Source organism: Aquarana catesbeiana, linkage group LG08 (assembly GCF_042186555.1).
Source record: "Aquarana catesbeiana isolate 2022-GZ linkage group LG08, ASM4218655v1, whole genome shotgun sequence".
Lineage (NCBI taxonomy): Eukaryota > Metazoa > Chordata > Amphibia > Anura > Ranidae > Aquarana > Aquarana catesbeiana.
The window spans coordinates 1,724,127-1,750,738 of record NC_133331.1 but is presented as its reverse complement, the minus strand read 5'-3'; the positions used below and the strand labels follow the sequence as shown (position 1 = coordinate 1,750,738).

The 26,612-nt window shown below is 46.9% G+C and overlaps 1 protein-coding gene across 1 annotated transcript; it reads left to right on the top strand.

Annotated features, from left to right (window-relative positions):
• The first annotated feature begins 283 nt into the window (after positions 1–283).
• LAG3 (lymphocyte activating 3) lies at positions 284–24,091 on the top strand. The gene is made up of 8 exons (XM_073595387.1): positions 284–516; positions 6,633–6,765; positions 10,735–10,943; positions 14,633–14,878; positions 17,153–17,407; positions 17,716–17,967; positions 20,331–20,452; positions 23,835–24,091. The coding sequence occupies exons 1-8, from the start codon at positions 468–470 to the stop codon at positions 23,916–23,918; spliced, it is 1,350 nt and encodes a 449-aa protein (XP_073451488.1). The 5' UTR covers positions 284–467; the 3' UTR covers positions 23,919–24,091.
• The last annotated feature ends 2,521 nt before the right edge of the window (positions 24,092–26,612 follow it).

The following is a 26,612-nucleotide window of genomic DNA, read 5'->3' as shown; positions in this document are numbered from 1 at the left end:
GGATGTAGGCACTGCACTGGGTGATACTGCTGGAGGTTGTAGTCCCTGGGCTGTAGGCAATGCACTGGGTGACACTGCTGGGGGGTTGTAGTCTCTGGGCTGTAGGCAGTGCACTGGGTGACACTGCTGGGGGTTGTAGTCCCTGGGCTGTAGGCACTGCACTGGGTGACACTGCTGGGGGTTGTAGTCTCTGGGCTGTAGGCATTGCACTGGGTGACACTGCTGGGGGTAGTAGTCCCTGGGTTGGCTGGGGTGCCCCGTAGGCGATGTCTCTATCTAGTAAACATCTTTCTCACATTTTCCGGGGCAGTCAGTGACATGTGTGAGCAGCAGATGTAGATTTTCCAGTCTCTGGCGGAGTGTCACTTGTCAGCTGCGGGAAGGCAGTCAGCACATTGTTCAGGTGACGTGTGACACCCGTATATATATATATACCGGGGGAGACGGGTCACACCTGGATAGACAACATGTACCTGGAGACAGCCACTCTCTTCCTGCTCTCTGCCCTCTGGACAGGTAAGAAGGAGGGGTGTTGGGGTTGTTACACTCATCATTTTCTGCAATGAGAACTGTCTGTGCTCCCTGTAGCAGCATGCTGGCCTCTTTAATAGGAAACACATATTATCAATCAATCCGACATTCAGCAAACATTCTCTGCAGGTGAATCTTCCAGGTGTGAGATTTATATGAAAGGGATTGATTCACCCCCCGAGAAAGTGACATTCGCTGGCCCTTTCTACGTTCGTTGTGCGGTTATGATTGAAGACGGGGGATCAATTGTACGCATGGGTGCATGTGGGGATTGTCATTGCCGACCTCCCTGTCTGAAAATACCTGTTTTCTGGCTGTCATGGTGATCCAGCAGCTTCAGTCATTTCTAAAATATTGAAGCGTGTATGCAAATGACGAGTTCTGATCGCAGTACGTGTCGATCAGAGCCAAAGTGACCCCCTTTTCCCGACCGCTGAGATGGTCCTACCTGACCGCCCCCCCGACCACTGAGATGGTCCTACCTGTGAGCCCCCCCCCGACCACTGAGATGGTCCTACCTGACCGCCCTCCCCGACCGCTGAGCTGGTCCTACCTGACCGCCCCCCCCCCCCCGGCCGCTGAGATGGTCCTACCTGACCGCCCACCCCCCCCCCCCGGCCGCTGAGATGGTCCTACCTGACCGCCCACCCCCCCCCCCTCCGACTGCTGAGATGGTCCTACCTGACCGCCCTCCCCAACCGCTGAGATGGTCCTACCTGACCGCCCTCCCCCCCCCCGACCGCTGAGATGGTCCTACCTGACCGCCCTCCCCGACCGCTGAGATGGTCCTACCTGACGGCCCCCCCGACCGCTGAGATGGTCCTACCTGACCGCCCCCCCCCGACCGCTGAGATGGTCCTACCTGACCGCCCTCCCCGACCGCTGAGATGGTCCTACCTGACCGCCCCCCCCCCCCCCCGGCCGCTGAGATGGTCCTACCTGACCCCCCCGACCTCTCAAAGGTGGTCCTACCTCACAGCCCCCACCCCGACCACTGAGGCACCCCTCCCCCCCTCTGTTTTGTGGAAGGAAGAGCTGCCATCCAGCTATATTAATGCCTTTCAGTATCCAGCGTCTCGTGTCTGTTTCAGGCTCAATGCGACTTGTCATGCGACTTTGGACGTTAAAAATGCATGACAAGCCACACCGCGTGTTTTTCAATGACAGCCTTTAAATATGTGAGACTTTAAATTGCAGCGACTTTAAAAAATGTTCCTGTGCTACTTTGGTGCGACTTTAATGCGATTTGGGTGTCATAGACTGCAATGTAAACCCTCAAGAGTCGCACCTGAATGCTACATGCGACAGTTGTCCATTATCGCTGGTCAAAGTCGCATCCATCCAAAGGTGCACTCGGAAGTCGCTCAACTTTGGAGTCATACAAGTGTGAATGGAGCCTAATCCTGACCAAGCCAGAGACAGCCAGGCACAGTAGTATTTCCGATGGTTAGCGATGGCGGCCCTTCTGTCTTTCTCAGTTTTCCTTTAAGAGGAAATTTGCAGTTTGCTGATTGGCTGGTTGGCTTGTCCTGTACTGTGTTGGCCGGGTGTCCTTGTGTTCATTTGAAATGTCCAATCAGACACAGAGGAATGAAAAGGAGCGATGTCACGAGAAGTCCGGGGGCTGCCATTGCTCTCCCCCGAAAATGCCAGTTGCTTGGCTGTCACCGATATGCGTTTGGCGATCCTCTGGATTTTGTAGCAAATGAAGTCAGTGAGTAGAAAGAATTGAAGCCAGAGGATGCAGATGACAGCCCAGCAACATCCCATTCACACCAACGGGCGCTGCCTGTGCGCCGTATAATGCGCGCCCTTCTGATGTGCGTTATGTAGGGGGCGGAGCTTGCGTTCTTTAATAGACACAATGTGCGCTTCGTTTCTTTCCGAATCCTAATTCGTATGAATTTTTTTTTGTTATTCGGAAATTCGGAGGCACCTGATTTTCACAATTACAAGAGTAATGAATGTAAACTAATCTGAAATAAGGAAAACGCAAACTTCGGCAGAAATTCGAATTAGAATAGTTTTCGAATCGAATTTGAATTTCAGAAGAGAAAAGAATAGAAAATAATAGGATAGAAAGAAATAGGATAAAAAACAAAAGAATAGAATAGAAAATAAAATAAAGGAACAGAATAAGACAATAGGGGAGACAATTGGGGAGGTGCGTAAAGATTATGGGGGGGACATGATGGGGGGGCACTTAAAGTTTATCACAAGAGGAGCTTAATGATCATAGGGAGGCACCGGGGGATGGGTATAGTGTATGGGGCGACACTGCCGGGGCGCTTAAACTTTAAGTGCTCCCCATAAACTTTAGACACCCCTCAGTGTCTCCCTATTATTATTATTATTATTATTATTTATAAATATTTGTAATGTTTTTATTTATAAGTGTGCAACAGAAGACAATAATAATTAGACTTCAATAAGATTTGTATCAGTATTATATTTTTATTATGTTAGTATTATTATTATTATTATACATTTTTTAAACGTATTACTATTTTTATTAGTGTTATTATTATTAATATTATTGCAGCACTATTAATAATAAAAAAATGAATACAAAAATATATAATAATAATATAATAATAATAATAAAACTACTAATATAATAATAGTAATATGTTAAAATAATAATAATAAAAATATAATAATAATGATATGAGTCTTATTGAAATCTAAGGCTCGGTTCACACACATGCAAATCAGATTCGTTTTCAACCGCATCCAATTTGCATAACATGTGAACCAGAGCGGCTTTCGATGGAGCCGGTTCACAAGCATGCGGGCCGGTTGCAGTGCAAATTAGAAAAGGGTGCTGTGCGTTTTTCAGTTCGGTACAGGTGCATTTTAAAATTCGCACCTGAATGGAAACCGCAGCGCATGTATGTGAATCCAACCTAGTTGTTATTGTCTTCTGTTGCAAACTTATAAATAAAAAATGGACAACTATATAATAATAATAATAATAATAATAATAATATAACACGAAAAAAAGTAACACATGAGAAATAATAAAACACACATTAAACAAACCTGACCCGTGCCATACAGACATTTCTGAATTGAAGATTTTATTTAAAAGAAAACATTAAAAATAACATTAAAAAGTTTGCACACCCTGGCAGAAATTCTGAAATTCTGGCATTAATATTGAAAATATGACTGATCATGCCAAAAAACTGTCTCTTATTTAAGGATAGCAATCACATGAAGCCATTTATTATCACATTGTTTTTTTTTTATCCTTTTTAAATCATAATGATAACAGAAATCACCCAAATGGCCCAAAACAGTCAAAAGACCTGCGTAACAAGGTAATTAAACTATACAAAGATGGAAAAGGATATAAAAATATAACTAAAGCCTTGAATATGACAGTCAGTTCTGTTCAATCCTTCAATTCAATTTTTCAAGTGGGAAAATTAGGGGATCTCTGGATATCAAGCCAAGGTCAGATAGACCAAGAAGGTTTTCAGCCACAACTGCCACAGGAACGGTTCGGGATACAAATAAACCCCCCCCCCCCCCCCCCACAGGTCACCTCAGGAGAAATACAGACTGCTCTGGAAAAAGACGGAGTGATTGTTTTTAGGGAGCACAATACGATGATACTTGATGAAAAAAGAGCTGCATGGTTGAGCTGCCTAAAGAAAGTCTTTACTGGGCCAATGCCACAAAAAAGCCCAATGAGGGATGTCAAGGTGTTGTTGGGCATATTGTACCCGGGCTTTTTTGTGGAACTTGTGCAGTAAAGACTTCTTTCCGGCAAATTGACCATGCAGCTCTTTTTTGTTCAAGTATTATCGTATTGGGCTCCTTAAAAACAATTACACCGTTTTTTACCAGAGCAGCCGGTATTTCTCCTGAGGTGACCTGTGGGGGGTTTTCTTTGTATCCTGAGCAATTCTTCCACCAGTTGAATCTTTATTGGTCTACCTGACCTTGTCTTGGTATCAAAAGAGCCCCTAAATTTCCACTTCTTAATAAGTGATTGAACAGAACTCACTGGCATATTCAAGGCTTTGGGTATCTTTTTATATCCTTTTCTATCTTTATAAAGTTTCATTACCTTGCTACGCAGGTCTTTTGACTGTTCTTTTCTACCTCCTCATGGCTCAGTGTCTAGCCTGCTTAGTGCATCCATGTGAGAGCTAAAAAACTCATTGACTATTTATACCCAGACACTAATTTTGATTTAAAAAGCCACAAATGTGGCAAATTAACCTTTAATTGCCATTTTAACCCTGTGTGTGCCACCTTCTGTATCTGTACCAAGGTCAAACATTCCGGGGTATGTAAACTTTTTATCAGGGCCATTTGGATGATTTCTGTTATCATTATGATTTAAAAAGGATCCAAAAAAAATGATGTGATAATAAATGGCTTCATGTGATCGCTATCCTTAAATAAGAGACAGTTTTTTTGGCACGATCGTCTGATTTTCAATATTGATGCCAAAATCGTTCACAATTTCTGCCAGGGTATGCAAACTTTTGAGCACGACTGTATAGTAATGCTGAGTGAAGCTGATGTTCCAAATGATGATGGCGAGGCTGCTTTGTGTTCTTTTACTTTACAATCTGTAAAATGTCACCTAAAACAAGAAATTTCTACTACATGGGTGACGATTTCAGTGGAAGAAAGACCCACGTCCATTGAGTTCAACCTACAGAAAAATAAAGAATGAATAGAAAAAAAAATTAAAAAAATGTAAAACCTGCCTATAAAGTACCTTAAATGCACAGCTGATACATAATAATGATATAAAATAATGATACATAATAATGATATAAAATAATGATACATAATAATGATACATAATAATAAGAATGGAATGTAACATGGGGATGAATAGTATAGAAATTGAAGTGACGCTCATGGCCAACATCCGTATCTGTACACACAACAACCAAACCAAAGAGATATCCGACTTTACAGACCAGATAATGTATCATCCCTTATTATTATCCCTTTCTGGTCTGTATAGTCCGATATCTCTTTGGTTTGGTTGTTGTGTATACAGATACGGATGTTGGCCATGAGCGTCACTTCAATTTCTATACTATTCATCCCCATGTTACATTCCATTCTTATTATTATGTATCATTATTATGTATTTTTATTATGTATCATTATTATGTGTCATACATCATATTCATCAAAAATGACATAATTTTTTTAAAGTATCAGAGTATTACAAAGACTATGGTGCCCATGCACCAGTCTACTTCTTTGAATAACAGGAGTTGTGTGTGGCAGTACATTACAACAAAGACTAAACTAGCAAGAGAGGATAGAGTACTAATATGATTCATCCTCCTATTCCAACGCGTTTCACCAATCTATACTTCATCAGGACCTAAGAAGACCAAATAGTACTGATCTACAAGAGGGAAAGCATGAATTACAAACATAATTGAGCTACCTACTAGATCAACAGACAATATTCTCTACTTGCGGCTCTATATTGAATGCGCAGGACCCACCTCAATACCGGACCACCCGTGTACACCCGCTCCCTGAATAGTAGTTCATAAAATCATTTCCAGGGAGGAGAGGATCTGAGATTAGAGTTTTGATATTTATGACCGGTGGTTGTCAAATTACAAAGGGCCACATTTAATAGTGAATTTATTAATTGTATTATTTATTTATTACAGGTAATATGAGGTTTTATAGCGACATCAATTCACGCATCGCTTTACATATATTTATTATTTACATCAGTCTCTGCCCTCAGGAGCTTACAATCTAAGATCCCTAACTCACATTCATACACATACCGGGGCCAACATAGACAGGAGCCAATTACCTCCCAGCATGTCTTTGTAGTGTGGGAGGAAACCGGAGCACCCGGAGGAAACCCACACAGGGAGAACATGCAACCTCCTTGCAGTACATGTACAATATGTTGGGATTGTGTTACATGAGACTGTTAGAGGTCACTGCCGTTACAAAGATTGTACTGATGACTGCAGGGGCCCCAAGGGCCACACGACAAGCACGAAAAGGGCAGCAGGTTGGGCCCCAGGGTTATAAAAGTCCATTCTGTGATGTCATTCTGTGATGTCATTCCGTGTGTCCATTCGCAGTGTCCGCTGATCGTGTCATCGGAGTTGTGGGCGGGACGGTCACTCTGCCGTGTCACATGAGACGGGATTTGCTGGAAGGTGGACATCATTCTAAATTCCCGACAACCTCCATACACTGGAAGAGATATAATAGGTGAGGATCGGCTCTCATTATTCACCTCGTTTTCTGATTCCTGTTGTCTCTCCCCGCTGGATTATTTACCATTTCTCTGGATGTGTTGGAACCCCTTCACTGCGCCCAACTTCAAAACTCACCGTGCCTCTTACTAAATACCTTGCAGTTTCTACTTTGCAAAAAAGGGGTGATTTGGGGGTATTTGTATTGGGGGGTGATTTGGGGGTATTTGTATTGGGGGGTGATTTGGGGGTATTTGTTTTGGGGGGTGATTTGGGGGTATTTGTATTGGGGGGTGATTTGGAGGTATTTATACTGTCCTGGCATTATCGGGCCTCAAGAAATTAGATCGGCCGTCAGTACATCAGGATTGATAAATTTTTCCAATATACGAGGGGTCATAGGGGTGCACATCCATTTGAATTAGGGTGTGCGACCCTAAGCTCAAACACACATGCGTGCGTCAGAGGACGGTGTCAGTAGAGCAGTGGACGGTGTCAGTAGAGCAGTGGATGGTGTCAGTAGAGCAGTGGACGGTGTCAGTAGAGCAGTGGACGGTGTCAGTAGAGCAGTGGATGGTGTCAGTAGGGCAGTGGACGGTGTCAGTAGAGCAGTGGATGGTGTCAGTAGAGCAGTGGACGGTGTCAGTAGAGCAGAGGACGGTGTCAGTAGAGCAGTGGACGGTGTCAGTAGGGCAGTGGACGGTGTCAGTAGAGCAGTGGACGGTGTCAGTAGGGCAGTGGACGGTGTCAGTAGAGCAGTGGACGGTGTCAGTAGAGCAGTGGATGGTGTCAGTAGAGCAGTGGACGGTGTCAGTAGGGCAGTGGACGGTGTCAGTAGGGCAGTGGACGGTGTCAGTAGAGCAGAGGACGGTGTCAGTAGAGCAGTGGACGGTGTCAGTAGAGCAGTGGACGGTGTCAGTAGAGCAGTGGACGGTGTCAGTAGGGCAGTGGACGGTGTCAGTAGAGCAGTGGACGGTGTCAGTAGGGCAGTGGACGGTGTCAGTAGAGCAGTGGACGGTGTCAGTAGGGCAGTGGACGGTGTCAGTAGAGCAGTGGACGGTGTCAGTAGAGCAGTGGATGGTGTCAGTAGAGCAGTGGACGGTGTCAGTAGGGCAGTGGACGGTGTCAGTAGGGCAGTGGACGGTGTCAGTAGAGCAGAGGACGGTGTCAGTAGAGCAGTGGACGGTGTCAGTAGAGCAGTGGACGGTGTCAGTAGAGCAGTGGACGGTGTCAGTAGAGCAGTGGACGGTGTCAGTAGAGCAGTGGACGGTGTCAGTAGGGCAGTGGACGGTGTCAGTAGGGCAGTGGACGGTGCCAGTAGAGCAGTGGACGGTGTCAGTAGAGCAGTGGACGGTGTCAGTAGAGCAGTGGACGGTGTCAGTAGAGCAGTGGACGGTGTCAGTAGGGCAGTGGACGGTGTCAGTAGAGCAGTGGACGGTGTCAGTAGGGCAGTGGACGGTGTCAGTAGGGCAGTGGACGGTGCCAGTAGAGCAGAGGACGGTGTCAGTAGAGCAGTGGACGGTGTCAGTAGAGCAGTGGACGGTGTCAGTAGGGCAGTGGACGGTGTCAGTAGAGCAGTGGACGGTGTCAGTAGGGCAGTGGACGGTGTCAGTAGAGCAGTGGACGGTATCAGTAGAGCAGTGGACGGTGTCAGTAGAGCAGTGGACGGTGTCAGTAGAGCAGTGGACGGTGTCAGTAGGGCAGTGGACGGTGTCAGTAGGGCAGTGGACGGTGCCAGTAGAGCAGAGGACGGTGTCAGTAGAGCAGTGGACGGTGTCAGTAGAGCAGTGGACGGTGTCAGTAGGGCAGTGGACGGTGTCAGTAGAGCAGTGGACGGTGTCAGTAGAGCAGTGGATGGTGTCAGTAGGGCAGTGGACGGTGTCAGTAGAGCAGAGGACGGTGTCAGTAGAACAGTGTACGGTGTCAGTAGGGCAGTGGACGGTGTCAGTAGAGCAGAGGACGGTGTCAGTAGAGCAGAGGACGGTGTCAGTAGGGCAGTGGACGGTGTCAGTAGGGCAGTGGACGGTGTCAGTAGAGCAGAGGACGGTGTCAGTAGAGCAGAGGACGGTGTCAGTAGGGCAGTGGACGGTGTCAGTAGAGCAGTGGATGGTGTCAGTAGGGCAGTGGACGGTGTCAGTAGGGCAGTGGACGGTGTCAGTAGGGCAGTGGACGGTGTCAGTAGGGCAGTGGACGGTGTCAGTAGAGCAGAGGACGGTGTCAGTAGAGCAGTGGACGGTGTCAGTAGAGCAGTGGACGGTGTCAGTAGGGCAGAGGGCGGTGTCAGTAGAGCAGTGGACGGTGTCAGTAGGGCAGTGGACGGTGTCAGGAGAGCAGTGGACGGTGTCAGAGCAGTGGACGGTGTCAGTAGAGCAGTGGATGGTGTCAGTAGAGCAGTGGACGGTGTCAGTAGGGCAGTGGACGGTGTCAGTAGAGCAGTGGATGGTGTCAGTAGAGCAGTGGACGGTGTCAGTAGGGCAGTGGACGGTGTCAGTAGGGCAGTGGACGGTGTCAGTAGAGCAGAGGACGGTGTCAGTAGAGCAGTGGACGGTGTCAGTAGAGCAGTGGACGGTGTCAGTAGGGCAGAGGGCGGTGTCAGTAGAGCAGTGGATGGTGTCAGTAGGGCAGTGGACGGTGTCAGTAGAGCAGTGGACGGTGTCAGTAGGGCAGTGGATGGTGTCGGTAGGGCAGTGGACGGTGTCGGTAGGGCAGTGGACGGTGTCAGTAGAGCAGTGGACGGTGTCGGTAGGGCAGTGGACGGTGTCAGTAGGGCAGAGGACGGTGTCGGTAGGGCAGTGGACGGTGTCGGTAGAGCAGTGGACGGTGTCGGTAGGGCAGTGGACGGTGTCGGTAGGGCAGTGGACGGTGTCAGTAGGGCAGTGGACGGTGTCGGTAGAGCAGTGGATGGTGTCAGTAGGGCAGCGGATGGTGTCAGTAGAGCAGTGGATGGTGTCAGTAGGGCAGTGGACGGTGTCAGTAGAGCAGTGGACGGTGTCGGTAGGGCAGTGGATGGTGTCGGTAGGGCAGTGGACGGTGTCGGTAGGGCAGTGGACGGTGTCGGTAGGGCAGTGGATGGTGTCAGTAGAGCAGTGGACGGTGTCGGTAGGGCAGTGGACGGTGTCGGTAGGGCAGTGGACGGTGTCAGTAGGGCAGTGGATGGTGTCGGTAGGGCAGTGGACGGTGTCGGTAGGGCAGTGGATGGTGTCGGTAGGGCAGCGGACGGTGTCGGTAGGGCAGCGGATAGTGTCGGTAGGGCAGTGGATGGTGTCAGTAAACACAAAGCTGCACTGCACCGAGTGATTAGGTGTGCCCAGGCACACCCGGCACACCCTGTGCACACGCCTATGCAGGGGGTATTCAAGTTAAACTGGGACCTGTAATGTTATAACATTAGGATGATTAACATGAAGGGATGATGGCCGATGCAGAAGGTGCATTCTATGCATTAAAAAAGCTTTCTATGCGAAGCCCCCCCCCCCCCATACTTACCTGAGCCCAATCCCGATCCAGCAATGTGCATGAGAACCACTCCAAGGACTCTCCCTCCTTATTGGTTGAGACAGCAGCGGAATCTATTGGCTCCTGTTGCTGTCAATCACAGCCAGTGAGCCAATGAATAGAGAGAGAGGGGGTGGGGCCAAGCCCCAGCTCTCTGTCTGATTGGACACACAGAGCCGCAGCTCGGGAACAAGCCAATAGCAAGCTCCTTGGCAGGAGGGAGGGGCTTGGAGCGCTGGCGGGGGACCCGAGAAGAGGAGGATCGGGGCTGCTCTGTGCACAACCATTACACAGAGGAGGGAAGTAGAACACGTTTGGTATTTAAAAACAATAAACAAAAGCCTTTGATATCTCTGTATCTTCTTCATTTACATGATATCATTTTCTGTTACACTTTTGTTTCTTGAACCTCCTGTGATTATTCCTCCAGATTTCTCAGTGTGATATGAATTGTACGATATCAATGATTGTCTTTTTTTCCTGGAATCAGGACGGTGGTCCGGGTGACTCCCGGGGGCATCACATACACGGTTCAATCGGCCATTTCCCGGGCGGCGGTTCATCAATCTGCCATCCAGAGCGGAGTGTTCTCACTGCAGCTAAAAAATGTGAAAGAGGAGGATGCTGGGATATATCAGGGAACGGCGCAGTACGGAGACAGCAAACAAGTGTGCATGGTGACACTGAGGACCATGAAAGGTAAGTCCTCATCCACCAGAAGAAGTTACTGAACGAGTTCAATCAAATGTATCTATTTCAGGTTTCCTTTCTCTTGTCCTCGGAGAAGTAAGAATGACTCCTGTATGGTTAGGCGGGATCACAGCTGGTATGGTCATTCTGGGGTCACAGCTGGTATGGTCATTCTGGGGTCACACCTGGTATGGACATTCTGGGGTCACAGCTGGTATGGTCATTCTGGGGTCACAGCTGGTATGGTCATTCCGGGGTCACACCTGGTATGGACATTCTGGGGTCACACCTGGTATGGACATTCCAGGATCACAGCTGGTATGGATATTCTGGGGTCACAGCTGGTATGGACATTCTGGGGTCACAGCTGGTATGGACATTCTGGGGTCACAGCTGGTATGGATATTCTGGGGTCACAGCTGGTATGGACATTCTGGGGTCACAGCTGGTATGGACATTCTGGGGTCACAGCTGGTATGGACATTCTGGGGTCACAGCTGGTATGGACATTCTGGGGTCACACCTGGTATGGACATTCTGGGGTCACACCTGGTATGGACATTCCAGGATCACAGCTGGTATGGACATTCCAGGATCACAGCTGGTATGGACATTCTGGGGTCACAGCTGGTATGGACATTCTGGGGTCACAGCTGGTATGGACATTCTGGGGTCACACCTGGTATGGACATTCTGGGGTCACACCTGGTATGGACATTCCAGGATCACAGCTGGTATGGACATTCCGGGGTCACAGCTGGTATGGACATTCTGGGGTCACAGCTGGTATGGACATTCCAGGATCACAGCTGGTATGGACATTCTGGGGTCACAGCTGGTATGGACATTCTGGGGTCACAGCTGGTATGGTCATTCTGGGGTCACAGCTGGTATGGTCATTCTGGGGTCACAGCTGGTATGGTCATTCTGGGGTCACAGCTGGTATGGACATTCTGGGGTCACACCTGGTATGGACATTCCGGGGTCACACCTGGTATGGACATTCCGGGGTCACAGCTGGTATGGATATTCCGGGGTCACAGCTGGTATGGACATTCCGGGGTCACAGCTGGTATGGACATTCCGGGGTCACAGCTGGTATGGACATTCTGGGGTCACAGCTGGTATGGACATTCTCTTCTGCTTTGTCACACTGGCAGCCAAGGGGTGGTACAACAAGGCCGCTGAGCCGCGGTTTTACCGCCTCCCCACTACCCACCAGAATTCTGACATTACAGCATGAGAGAAGGCTGTACACATGCAGCGGCCGCAATGCTTTGCTTCACAGCTGCTACTTTTTTTTTTTACTGGGACACTGCAGGTCACCGCATGACGTTGCTAGGCAGGGCACTGCAGGTCACCGCATGACGTTGCTAGGCAGGGCACTGCAGGTCACCGCATGACGTTGCTAGGCAGGGCACTGCAGGTCACCGCACGGTGTTGCTAGGCAGGTCACCGCACGGTGTTGCTAGGCAGGGCACTGCAGGTCACAGCACGGTGTTGCTAGGCAGGGCACTGCAGGTCACCGCACGGTGTTGCTAGGCAGGGCACTGCAGGTCACAGCACGGTGTTGCTAGGCAGGGCACTGCAGGTCACCGCACGGCGTTGCTAGGCAGGGCACTGCAGGTCACCGCATGGTGTTGCTAGGCAGGGCACTGCAGGTCACAGCACGGTGTTGCTAGGCAGGGCACTGCAGGTCACCGCACGGCGTTGCTAGGCAGGGCACTGCAGGTCACCGCACGGCGTTGCTAGGCAGGTCACCGCATGGTGTTGCTAGGCAGGTCATTGCAGGTCACCGCACGGCGTTGCTAGGCAGGGCACTGCAGGTCACCGCACGGCGTTGCTAGGCAGGACACTGCAGTGCAGAGACTTGGATGGAGTGTGACTTTCAATGAAATTAGAACCATAGAATGTGATCTGTGTTTTGAGCTTGTCATGCGTCTCGTGTGAATGAGCCCCTAACCTTAAGATCCAGAGCTCTGACATATGACTGGTGGGTGGGCTGACCCTTTGTATGAGTTATATATAGACGGTGCCATGGCGCACGGCGGTGACAGCTGGCTCAGTGGGCAGGGGCACATTACTGTGGGATGTACGGGAATCATCCGATAGTGAAAGCAGCCGGGGGAAAACGCATGTTACACTGGAAACACTGAGCCACCCGTCCCATCCATCGTCCTCTACACTCATCTCTACCATCTGCACTACATCACCACAGCCTAGGCTGGTGCTATACTAGTCACTGATAATAATAGCATGAGATAAGACTCAGGCACCCAACGTCGTCCCCCCATCCCCCCCCCTCCATACATCCTGTTATTGTCGGATGTGTGTTGGGGGCTCCACTGACTCACATGGGGGGGAATTGCGCAAACTGCGTGAGACACGAAAGACCTGGCAGGAGACGGGGGTCCCTGATGGCGGGGGTGGGGGGTGGGGGGTGGGGTGCTTCACAATTTCCCTTATGTCAAAGAAATGAACCGAAAATGTAAAGGGGGGGGGAGGAAAAAATAGATGAGGGTGGGAAACACGTTCTGCGAGATAATCACCCCCACCGCAGTGCGGGGGTCTCAGGTTCACTTCTCACCAAGGACCCCTCTGAATGGACGATAAATGATACATTGTATGGAAGGGGAGAAACAATGTAACAAGAAGGTGATCATGTGATATGATGAGGCCCATTCACAGCAGCCGGCCATACGTTACATGCGTTACATGCGTTACATGCGAGGCGCATCATGGCGTAACATGCATTGTGTTGGGGAGACAATTTATTTGAATTCGCAAAGTCGTCGTGTGATTGGTCCCTAATCTGCAAAAAAAAAAAATTGCAAACAAAAACCCCAGAATACATTTTCAAGCAAAAAAAGTTTGTTTTTTTGTTTATATACATATATACTCTATATTATTCTTGTTTATATACTGTATATCTATATTTTATTTGTTTAAACATTTTTTTTTTTGTATACATATTTTATTGTTTTTATATACTGTACATTTGATTTACAGATTTCTTTTGCATACAGTATTTATTTTTTGTTTAAACAGATATACATATTTTTTTTACTTTATACAGATATTTATATCTGTTTAAACATAAAATAAATACTTGATGTAAAAAAAAAATCTGTAACAACTAAAAATAGAAATGTACCGTATATAAAGAAAAAAATATGTATATAACCAAAAAAAAAAAAAATTGTATAAACAAAAAAATAAATATCTGTATAAAGTAAAAATATAAACAAAAAAATAAATATCTGTATAAAGTAAAAAAAAATGTATATCTGTATATCTTATTTATACACATCTCTCTCTTATATAATTATTTTTTTTTCACAATATAATGTTTATTAAAGAAAACATTTTTGATACAGAAGAAGATACAGAAGTACATACAATGTATACAATGTAATTAGTAATTAGTATTTCATTTTATCAGAATAATCCGCTCAAAACTGATGATTTCAGCAGATTCATGTTTATTGATATGTTGTATCTCACCAGTCCTTCACAATCCGTGCAATGTACAGAGATCACCCAGAGGGGGGGGGGGGGGAGGGGGGGTTCTCTCAACAAGAGCAGAGTTCCCCTTTAAGCTCAGTGGTGGGGTTCTTAGTAAATACAGTAATGATCGTTGTGACGATATTGGAATGTTTTCTTTCTTTGCTCTTCAGACGATTGTTCTTCTCTTGCAGTCTCACAGTCCCAGTCCGGACTCCTCCCAGAGAATGGCTCCGTCACCCTCACATGTGACGTCACCGACCCAAATAGATCTCTGATCTCCTATCGCTGGTCCCACGGCGGGGAGTCCATCTTCCCATCAGAGAGGATTTCCAAATCGGGTCCCACCCTGTACATCCGCAGGCTGACCCAAGCTGACCGGGGCAAGTGGACCTGTGAGGTGGATGGCGGGAGAGCCAGTCTGACGCTCAGAGTACTCAGTAAGTGATCGAGGAATTCATCGCCAGCGTTCATTCCTCCACATTCTTCACTTCATTCCTCCACATTCTTCACTTCATTCATCTATGTCCGTGTATTCATTCCTCTATGTCCGTGTATTCATTCATCTATGTCCGTGTATTCATTCCTCCACATTCTTCACTTCATTCATCTATGTCCGTGTATTTATTCCCTATGTCCATGTATTCATTCCCCTATGTCCGTGTATTCATTCCTCTATGTCCATGTATTCATTCCCCTATGTCCGTGTATTCATTCCTCTATGTCCATGTATTCATTCATCTATGTCCGTGTATTCATTCACCTATGTCCATGTATTTTTTCCCCTATGTCCGTGTATTCATTCACCTATGTCCGTGTATTAATTCACCTATGTCCATGTATTTATTCCCCTATGTCCGTGTATTCATTCACCTATGTCCATGTATTTATTCCCCTATGTCCGTGTATTCATTCACCTATGTCCATGTATTTATTCCCCTATGTCCATGTATTCATTCACCTATGTCCGTGTATTAATTCACCTATGTCCATGTATTTTTTCCCCTATGTCCGTGTATTCATTCACCTATGTCCGTGTATTAATTCACCTATGTCCATGTATTTATTCCCCTATGTCCGTGTATTCATTCATCTATGTCCATGTATTCATTCCTCCACATTCTTCACTTCATTCCTCCACATTCTTCACTTCATTCCCTATGTCCATGTATTCATTCCTCTATGTCCGTGTATTCATTCCCCTATGTCCGTGTATTCATTCACCTATGTCCGTGTATTAATTCACCTATGTCCATGTATTTATTCCCCTATGTCCGTGTATTCATTCACCTATGTCCATGTATTTATTCCCCTATGTCCGTGTATTCATTCCTCCACATTTTTCACTTCATTCACCTATGTCCGTGTATTCATTCCTCCACATTCTTCACTTCATTCATCTATGTCCGTGTATTTATTCCCTATGTCCGTGTATTCATTCCCCTATGTCCGTGTATTTATTCCCTATGTCCGTGTATTCATTCACCTAGCTTGTCCTTATTCACCAAATGGACAACTTAGGTGAGTGTGAGCGTGTTCACTGGTTCTAGCTCCGCCCATCTTTAACCCCTCCCCCTCCTGCCCAGGCCAATTTCCAGCTTTCAGCACTCACACTTTGAATGACAATTACGCGGTCATACTACATTGTACTCATATGACATTTCTATTATCTTTTTCACACAAATAGAGCTTTCTGCAGGAGATCAAATCATTATATATATATATATATATATTCAAATATAAAAATCTGTATTTTAAAATAAGTTTCAGATTTAGTTTTCAGATAAGTAGCTGCATGCTCCTCACATTGACCTGCCTCTTCTTAGCTGCTCTGCTGTAAGAAAAAGTCAGTCTACAGAGCCCTGTAGTTCAAGCTGACATTGACACACAAAGGGCAGTGACTTCCTCCCTAAAGCCGGCCCAAATCTTGTCCGGTTCAGCAGGAACTGGCTGCGATTCTAACCATGTCGGGACAGGCTGAATGCAGGACTGATCAACTTGGGTTCAACCAGCCTGCTGGATTTTACATGCGATTATTGCAAGTGACTGTTATACTCAATGGCAGTAATCACTGTGCTCTCCCCCTTCTAGTGGGGACGGCTCCCCCCGGGAGAACACAATGGCTTGGCAGGGGTGGGGGGGGGGGATTCCCCTGTCAGCACTGTCTGTGTTGATGGGGCATTTGCGCCATGGTTGCAGGAAAGACATTTGCTCCGTCAATGGCCGGCCTAAGTGTCCGTCATTCCAGATGGACCCTCATGGAGGTTCAATCAGGGAGAGAGCATCTGAAGACAAACACCCTCTGCCATGGTCTGTCTTTAGAAAACGAATTTGGGAATTTTGTGACATTGATGCGCCTCGCATGAAATGTTTAAATAAAATCTTCCGTAGTGTTTGTACAACAAAGATTGTATAGCAATCTTGTAACTAAAAAAAGAAAGAAATATAAGATACGAAGTTTAAAATGTATAAATCTAAAACTTACCCCAAACCATTTTCCGGGGTGTCGCCATACATCGGGAAAATGGGAAATTGTAGCTAAATGTACCTTTTTATTTACAAAATAGTTACAAAATGTTTTAATTCGCTTTTATTATATAGGACTATATAGGACTCTCTTTTCCTTTGTATAGAGACTTTTGGGACCCTCCTGTAGTTTTGCGCTCTTTATTTCTGAACTCTTTAGTAAGTGCGTTGTATTTTGCCTCCATCAGGTATATCGGGGCCGCCCCAGGTCTCTCTGTACTCCGCCGTCGGCTCTCAGGTAGAGCTCCCCTGTAATGTCACTGAAGTCCCTACAGAATGGTCCCTAACTGTGCAATGGCGCAAAGCCACCAGCTCCATCAGAGGTGACAACCAAGTCCTGACACTCCGACACGTGACCCCAGAGGATGCCGGAACCTACAAATGTGACATCGCTTACCGGAGTCAGCTGATGACCAGGCACATCACCCTAAAGGTCATCCAAGGTCAGTCATGTGACTTATTGCTACTTTGTTTCCATTAAAGTGTTTCTGTATCTCTAACGAGTAATGCTGGCCATACAACGTGCGGATTTCAGTTTAAACATTTTTGTTTTAAGAACGTTCGCTCGGTTTTTACATTTTTAAATTTTTTTAATATTTTGGGGAATGTAACAGAAAGATCTGATGCACCCAAAGTTGGGTGGGAACTCCCGAAATTACCGGGAGGACAGCAACAGTCAGGAATAATAACAGCTAAACATTTCTACATTATGTGCAATAAACTAGATGAGGTCCTTCTCTGGTCTCCGCAGTGTTTCCTTCGGGACCGACCTTTGCCAAAGAGGGCTCTTCCCTGGCATTGTCCTGTAATATCACCGGTGCGGCTGAGGGTGAGCGCTATGAATGGACGGGACCTCTAAACTCCACGCGGCATCAGAATGTGAGAAAAGGAGCCGTACTGAACCTACCCGCCGTTTACAGAGAGGATTCTGGGATCTGGGTCTGTTCTGTCCATGGGAAGAACGGGATTCTGGGAAAAGCTGAGCACTGGCTCTATGTACATGGTAAATATCACCTTTATCCCAACTTTATAGATGATTGTTATCTACATCATGATTGGTTATAGGCCCAAAGATTATACATGGGGTGTCTCTCTGTTCTCCGAAATTATTCTGAGGACTGAGAAGAACAGAAGATCTGACTCCGGCTGTAACCCAAGACGTCTCCGTCTCTTTCCATTTTCTTTTCCTCTGTTGACTTCTCCTGCCTATAGTATGTCTCCCTCTACCAGATCCTTCTGCTTTCATTTGGATCTCCTCTACCGGATCCATTTTGTCTTCTCCCATTGGCTCTTTTTGCTTCCATTTATTTTTTTTCTGCTGGGTCTTTCTATCTTCATTCTGTCTTCCTCTTTTGGCTCTTTATTTTGTCTTCTGCTGCCACCTCCTTCTCTCTCCTTCTTTGTTCCTCTGACATTTCACCCAACACCTTATCTTCCTCTACTGGCTTTATTCACCACCATTTTGTCTTCCTTTATTTCTCCTTCATTTTGGCTTTCTCTATTGGATCTTTCTGCCTTCCTTCTGTCTTCCTCTATCACCTCCTTCTGTCTCCTTTTTTGATCCTCTGCCATGTTTTCCTGCCTCTAATTTCTCTTCCTCTGTTGGGTCTTTCTGCCTGAATTTTGTCTTCGTATTCTTCTGTCTCCATTGTGTTTTGCTTTCTCAGCTCCTCTCTCTGTCCTCTATTTTGTGTTTTCCTCTGTTGAGTCCCTCTGCCTTGATTTTGTCTTTTTCTACCGGCTCTCTCGGCCTCCATTTAGTTTTACTCCTGTTGGGTCTTTCCACCTTCATTTTATCTTCCTTTTTGGCTCCATATTGTCTTCCTATTCTAGTTCCCCTCTCCTTCATTTTCCTTCCTCAGTTGGGTCCTTCTGCCTTCGTTCTGTCTTCATCCAATGACTCGTTCTGCCTCCATTTTCTTCTCCTCTGCCACCTGCTTCTGTCTCCTTTTTTGATCCTCTTCCATATTTTCCTACCTCATTTTGTTTTCTTCTGTTGACTCTCTCTGCCTCCATTTAGTTTTACTCCCGTTGGGTCTTTCCACCTTCGTTTTGTCTTCCTTTATTGGCTCTTTTTGCCTCCATTATGTTTTTTTGTCAACATTTTGTCTTCCTTTTCCAGCTCCACTATCCTCCATTCCTTCTTCCTCTACTACCTCCTTCTGTCTCCCTTTTTGTTCCTCTGCCATCTCATCCTACTCTTGTTTTATCTTCCTCTCCTGGCCCTTTATGCCACCATATTGTCTTCCTCTGCTGGATTCTTCTGCCTCCATGTTGTCCTCCTTTTCTAGCTCCCCGTACTCCATTGTCTTCCTCAATTGGGTCTTTCTGCCTTCATATTGTCCTCCTCTACTGACTCTTTCTGCCTCCATTTTCTGCCTTTTTTTGGCCTCTGTTGGGTCTTTTTACCTCCGGGAATGGGCAGGAGGGATGGCTGCCCTGGGCACTGTGGTTTCATGTGTAATGGGGGGGGGGGTGCTGCAGGGAGATTGAAGGGGAGGGGATTTGTATTGGGAGGGGCAATTTGAGGGTGGAAGAGGGTAAGAAAAGGAATATGAGTTGTGATTTGGGGGGGGGGGGGATTTGTCCTTGGAGGGGGAATTAGGAGGGTTTGTGCTAGAAGAGGTGATATGGTGAAGGGGGGAGGAGAATTGTGCTCGGAGGGGACATTTTTTGTTTGGGGGTAGGGTTGTGCTTGGAGGGGAACTTTAGGGGGTGTATTCATGCTAGGAGGGGGGATTTGGAGTGGGGGGTGTACTCGGAGGGTGAATTTGAGAGGTAGAAGATTTGTACAAGGAGGGGGTGACTTTTTTTGGGGAGGAGCAAAGATTTGAGCTAGGAGGGGGGATTTCAGCAGGGGGAGGCAGATTTGTACTGGGGAAACTTATGCTTAGGGAGTAAGCATGTAGATTCGTACTCAATTTTTTTTTGCTGACATGTAATGCTCATACATCTTGAGGGGGGCGCAGTTTGGCATGTTCCCCCCCGGGGCTCTAGGCTCCCGGCACTGACCGGCAATGAAATAATTTGTACACACAGAGATTAAAAAAAAAACATTAGGAACTATACTGTGTCCCCCTCAACAAGAGGGCCCCTTAGGGCCACAGCAACCACGGATGAGGCTGAACACATTCATTTTATGGAGCGCAGTGAAGCGCCAAACATTCTCTTCCATCTGGTCCAATACAAACCTCTCACATCGGGGATCAGGGAGGAGTCATAGCATAGCAAACCAAGTACTGAGCGCCCCCTGCTGGTGATGAGGAAGAAAATGTTTACAAACCTGCTTTATATAACAGCCAATGAATACAATGATCAGCAGAGAGATTCCATTGATCAGATTTCTGTAACTCTTTTCTATTCCAGCCGCCCAGACTGCTGAGTTTGGTTCCTTGTCTTCATGGCAGACCTACGTTGTCTTCCTGCTGTGCCTTCTGCTGATCCTCGGCCTCATGGTGATCGCCGGCATTTCCATCCAAAACCGACGGGTAGGTTTGTGCTCCATGTGTGTGCAACGCAATGTGTGCAAATCCGTACCGTCTACAGATCGCAATGCAGCTTATATTCCTTCATAGAGTTCAGCTGCAGAAATCTAAATGTTTCCTGTCCGTGGGATGATTGTGTGATCGTATTGTATGCGCTACGCATGTGAACGTTTGTGTAAATCAATGATCTCCAAACTGCGGCCCTTTGCTTGCTTTTCTTTAATGCCCTTGGGGCATTATTCCCCCCACTGTCAGCAACAGTGGGGCATAGTCCCTCCCACTGACACCAATGATGGGGCACTATTCCTCCCACTGATACCAATGATGGGGCACTATTCCTCTCACTGATACCAATGATGGGGCACTATTCCTCTCACTGACACCAATGATGGGACACTATTCCTCCCACTGATACCAATGATGGGACACTATTCCTCTCACTGACACCAATGATGGGGCACTATTCCTCCCACTGATACCAATGATGGGGCACTATTCCTCTCACTGACACCAATGATGGGGCACTATTCCTCTCACTGACACCAATGATGGGGCACTATTCCTCCCACTGATACCAATGATGGGGCACTATTCCTCTCACTGACACCAATGATGGGGCACTATTCCTCCCACTGATACCAATGATGGGGCACTATTCCTCTCACTGACACCAATGATGGGGCACTATTCCTCTCACTGACACCAATGATGGGGCACTATTCCTCCCACTGACACCAATGATGGGACACTATTCCTCCCACTGATACCAATGATGGGGCACTATTCCTCTCACTGACACCAATGATGGGGCACTATTCCTCCCACTGACACCAATGATGGGACACTATTCCTCCCACTGATACCAATGATGGGACACTATACATCCCACTGATACCAATGATGGGACACTATTCCTCCCACTGATACCAATGATGGGGCACTATTCCTCCCACTGACACCAATGATGGGACACTATTCCTCCCACTGACACCAATGATGGGACACTATTCCTCTCACTGACACCAATGATGGGACACTATTCCTCCCACTGACACCAATGATGGGGCACTATTCCTTCCACTGATACCAATGATGGGACACTATTCCTCCCACTGACACCAATGATGGGGCACTATTCCTCCCACTGATACCAATGATGGGACACTATACATCCCACTGATACCAATGATGGGGCACTATTCCTCCCACTGACACCAATGATGGGACACAATTCCTCCCACTGATACCAATGATGGGACACTATACATCCCACTGATACCAATGATGGGACACTATTCCTCCCACTGACACCAATGATGGGACACTATTCCTCCCACTGACACCAATGATGGGACGCTATTCCTCCCACTGACACCAATGATGGGACACTATTCCTCCCACTGACACCAATGATGGGGTACTATTCCTTCCACTGACACCAATGATGGGACACTATTCCTCTCACTGACACCAATGATGGGACACTATTCCTCCCACTGACACCAATGATGGGGCACTATTCCTTCCACTGATACCAATGATGGGACACTATTCCTCCCACTGACACCAATGATGGGGCACTATTCCTCCCACTGACACCAATGATGGGGCACTATTCCTCCCACTGACACCAATGATGGGGCACTATTCCTCCCACTGACACCAATGATGGGACACTGTTCCTCCCACAGATACCAATGATGGGGCACTATTCCCCCCACTGACACCAATGATGGGACACTATTTCTCCCACTGATACCAATGATGGGGCACTATTCCTCCCACTGATACCAATGATGGGGCACTATTCCCCCCACTGACACCAATGATGGGACACTATTCCTCCCACTGATACCAATGATGGGGCACTATTCCTCCCACTGATACCAATGATGGGGCACTATTCCCCCCACTGACACCAATGATGGGACACTATTCCCCCCACTGACACCAATGATGGGACACTATTCCCCCCACTGACACCAATGATGGGACACTATTACTCCCACTGACACCAATGATGGGGCACTATTCCTCCCACTGATACCAATGATGGGGCACTATTCCTCCCACTGTTACCAATGATGGGACACTATTCCTCCCACTGACACCAATGATGGGACACTATTCCCCCCACTGACACCAATGATGGGGCACTATTCCTCCCACTGACACCAATGATGGGACACTATTCCTCCCACTGACACCAATGATGGGACACTATTCCCCCCACTGACACCAATGATGGGACACTATTCCTCCCACTGACACCAATGATGGGGCACTATTTCACCCACTGACACCAATGATGGGGCACTATTCCTCCCACTGACATCAATGATGGGGCACTATTCCTCCCACTGACACCAATGATGGGGCACTATTCCTCCCACTGACACCAATGATGGGGCACTATTCCTCCCACTGACACCAATGATGGGGACACTATTCCTCCCACTGACACCAATGATGGGACACTATTCCCTCCACTGATACCAATGATGGGGCACTATTCCTCCCACTGACACCAATGATGGGACACTATTCCCTCCACTGATACCAATGATGGGGCACTATTCCTCCCACTGACACCAATGATGGGGCACTATTCCTCCCACTGATACCAATGATGGGGCACTATTCCTCCACTGATACCAATGATGGGGCACTATTCCTCCCACTGACACCAATGATGGGACACTATTCCTCCCACTGATACCAATGATGGGACACTATTCCTCCCACTGACACCAATGATGGGGCACTATTCCTCCCACTGACACCAATGATGGGACACTATTCTCCCACTGACACCAATGATGGGGCACTATTCCTCCCACTGATACCAATGATGGGACACTATTCTCCCACTGACACCAATGATGGGGCACTATTCCTCCCACTGACACCAATGATGGGGCACTATTCCTCCCACTGATACCAATGATGGGGCACTATTCCTCCCACTGATACCAATGATGGGGCACTATTCCTCCCACTGATACCAATGATGGGGCACTATTCCTCCCACTGACACCAATGATGGGACACTATTCCTCCCACTGACACCAATGATGGGGCACTGTTTATTCCCTTTAGCACCAGGAAATGTTTCTACTCACACTGGTCACAGTCCGCCCCCCTAATGTTTGAAGGATGGTAAGTTGGCCCTTTGTGTAGAAAGTTTGGAGACCCCTGGAGTAAATGAACATGGTCCTATATACTTGTTAGACATTCGGGGTCAGGAGGGAGATGTAAACTTCGACAATCTATAGCCAGCGGTGGCACAAAATAACTTTGGCATTCTGTACATATTCTGCGATTCGGACGGAACGGAACCTCCTTCCCTCATTGAGTGCTCACCTCTCTCCTCTCCTTCTTACAGAGGCGTCTGTCTCATCTGGCCATCCTGGCATCGCTCCCCGGTCTTCCGGCTACGCACCTGAAAACGATCTCTGTGGACGATTGATTCCTCTTCTGCCGCCACCTTTCCTGTCAACCCTCTTAAACAGAACTAAAAAAGACTTAAATATTCCTGAGAATTTCTACTTCATAATTCATGTTTATACTGTGGAGGCACTTTGTGAAGACTCAGAGATTTGATGACCATATTATTTTTTTATATTAAATATTGTACATTTATTTTTTTCTACAATGTTTCAGTTCATGTGTGCTTTGTGTATATAAATATATATCTAATGTGAACAGTCTGAAATGTCTCCCGTTATCCAGGAAATGTAGTCCTACTTTGCTCACCTATATCTGATTTTGGTACAATCCAGGGCAACAATATTTTTTGTTGGGATTCTAGGAAGGATTGCAGGATCCTGCTGAATATACAGACTCCCACTGATCCTACCATCATCCTACGGGCCCCCAAAACATGTTGCGTGCCCCCTTTTTTTTTTTTCTTTTTCCCTGTTTGTCATTAACAGATTTAAAAAAATACGTTGGACTCGAAGAATATTTTTTGGCCCTTCTCCTGGCTGAACCACGCGTGGATTTTCCAGTTTTGGTGACCTCCTGTCTATAGTAGAGTTCCACTTTTTTGCGGAAAGCTGCCGAACCAAAGTTATTCGGCTCAATTAAGGTTTCAATGGTTTTTATTGAAAGTTTTTTTAGACATTTTTAACATTTAAGTTTTTAAACTGCGTTCCATATCTCAGTATTACTATACAGTCAGCATTTCTAGAAAAGTAAATGATCATCTTCCGTCCTGCACAACTGTTAGGCCACTTTCACACCGAGGCGCTTTACAGGCGTTTTAGCGTTAAAAATACCGCCTGCAAAGCGCCTCTCCTGCCATTCCAATGTGAACGCCCAAGGACTTTCACACTGGGGTGGTGCACTTGCGGGACGCTAGGAAAAGTCGTGCCAGCAGCGTCCTTGGGGCGGTTTAGGAGCGGTGAATACAGAGCTCCCAAAATGCCCCTGCCATTGAGATCAATGGCCAGCGCTGCCGAAGCGCCTGCAAAGCGCAGAAAAGTGCCACTAAAACTAGCAGTGCTTTACCCCCAACGCGACTGCCGCTTCAGTATGAAAGTATCCTCAAGCCTCGTACACACGGATTTTCGGCAGGGAGTTGTGTGATGACAGACTGTTGGCCTAAAATCCAACCATAAGTACGTTCCATCAGACAATTGTTGTCCAACTTTCCGCCAACATATGTTGGATGGCGGGCTAGTAAATTTTCGGCAGACAACAGTCTGTTGTCAGATTTTTGTATCGTCTGTACACAAGTCCGTCACACAAAAGTTGAAAGTACAAACACTCATGTTCAGAATCAATGTCCACCAAACACGACATTAGCAGAAGGTGCCCAAAGGGTGGCGCTCAAGAGCTGAAATTCCACATAGTGCGTCAATACGTTCGTGTTTGTTGGCCGATGCCACTGAATGTCCCACACTCCGCTTGAGTGCTTCCATCAGTATACCACTTCCTCCCAGTCTGGATATAGATATCATCAGATATTCCAACCGCTCATAAGCACAAAACAAAACGTGACTTGCTTAGATGCTAACATGGACGCCTTTATTAGAACCAAAATTACAAGTCATTATTTACTTATTTCATTACTGTTAGAGGAGGTTCTCCCCTCCTGCTCATTATACTCTAACAATACAACTGTAACCTAATTAACATGACCTAGTTTACTAAATCATTTACCCAGACTAGGTGACTCAGAGACATGACCTTTGGGTTTAAGGCTTTACGTCTCCTAGCTCACTGACTATTCAGAACACATTACCATAAACATCAACACAGGGTTAATTAGAACAAACAACAATGTGTGGAATACCCTTAGAACCTGTGGTAAGCCAGACTAAACTCATTTACATTAAACCCATTATAGCAGACATCAGACAGCTGAGTGGAGTTGATGACATTAGCATCTCCTCACAGTATGAGTCCCAACAGTATGAATCAGTCACTATTTCTAATATGGCAAATACAGGGTCCCCAGAGTCTGTGTGTCCTGGGGGACAAGGACCCAAATCCAAAGTAACAACACCTCAAGGGTCCCCCAAATGCCAGGGCCCATAATCTGTAGGCAAGAGGCTCACATTCAGTCCCCTCCAAAAGCCTCTGTCCTGGGTGAGTCTGTCACAGCCATCAATTCTGTACCGTTAGTATGCAAGGCAAAATCCAGGCACACGCCCTTCGGACAAAAGACTGACACTTTGTCTACCGAAAATCCGATGGTGTGTACAAGGCTTCACAGCTTATTGCTCCAATTCAGAAAAGGATACAAAAACAAAACCCAACCAAATAACATTTCCGTAATCTAGAAAATAACTATGAATATCCGCTGGTTTCCCTGTCCCTCCACTACTCTCCATATAGAAGGGGGAAGAAGAGGGAAGACCAAGACCATAGGCAATGACAGGAAAAGGAGAAGAATAGGGGAAGAATATCAAAGGAGGAAGTGCGCTCCCTAAGAGTAACTTGGCCAATCCCTGAGATCTCACAAAGGGGTCAGACAACAATTTGATCCGGGGTTCCCAAATCTTATCAAATAGGTGTTGTTTGTCCCGTAGGATCGCCGAAAGGCATTAATTTACCATGATCCATGACAACTTGTTTTTTGCCAAGTCCAAAAGGGATCGTGGGTGTCCTCCACGATCTGCCAATTGCTATTCTGGCTGCTGTAAAGATAAAGGCT

Coding starts and splice junctions, on each gene's coding strand:
- LAG3 (XM_073595387.1), top strand. CDS start 468: ATGTACCTGGAGACAGCCACTCTCTTCCTGCTCTCTGCCCTCTGGACA. Junction 10,944..14,632: donor GACACTGAGGACCATGAAAG/GTAAGTCCTCAT, acceptor CTTCTCTTGCAG/TCTCACAGTCCCAGTCCGGA. Junction 14,879..17,152: donor TCTGACGCTCAGAGTACTCA/GTAAGTGATCGA, acceptor TGCCTCCATCAG/GTATATCGGGGCCGCCCCAG.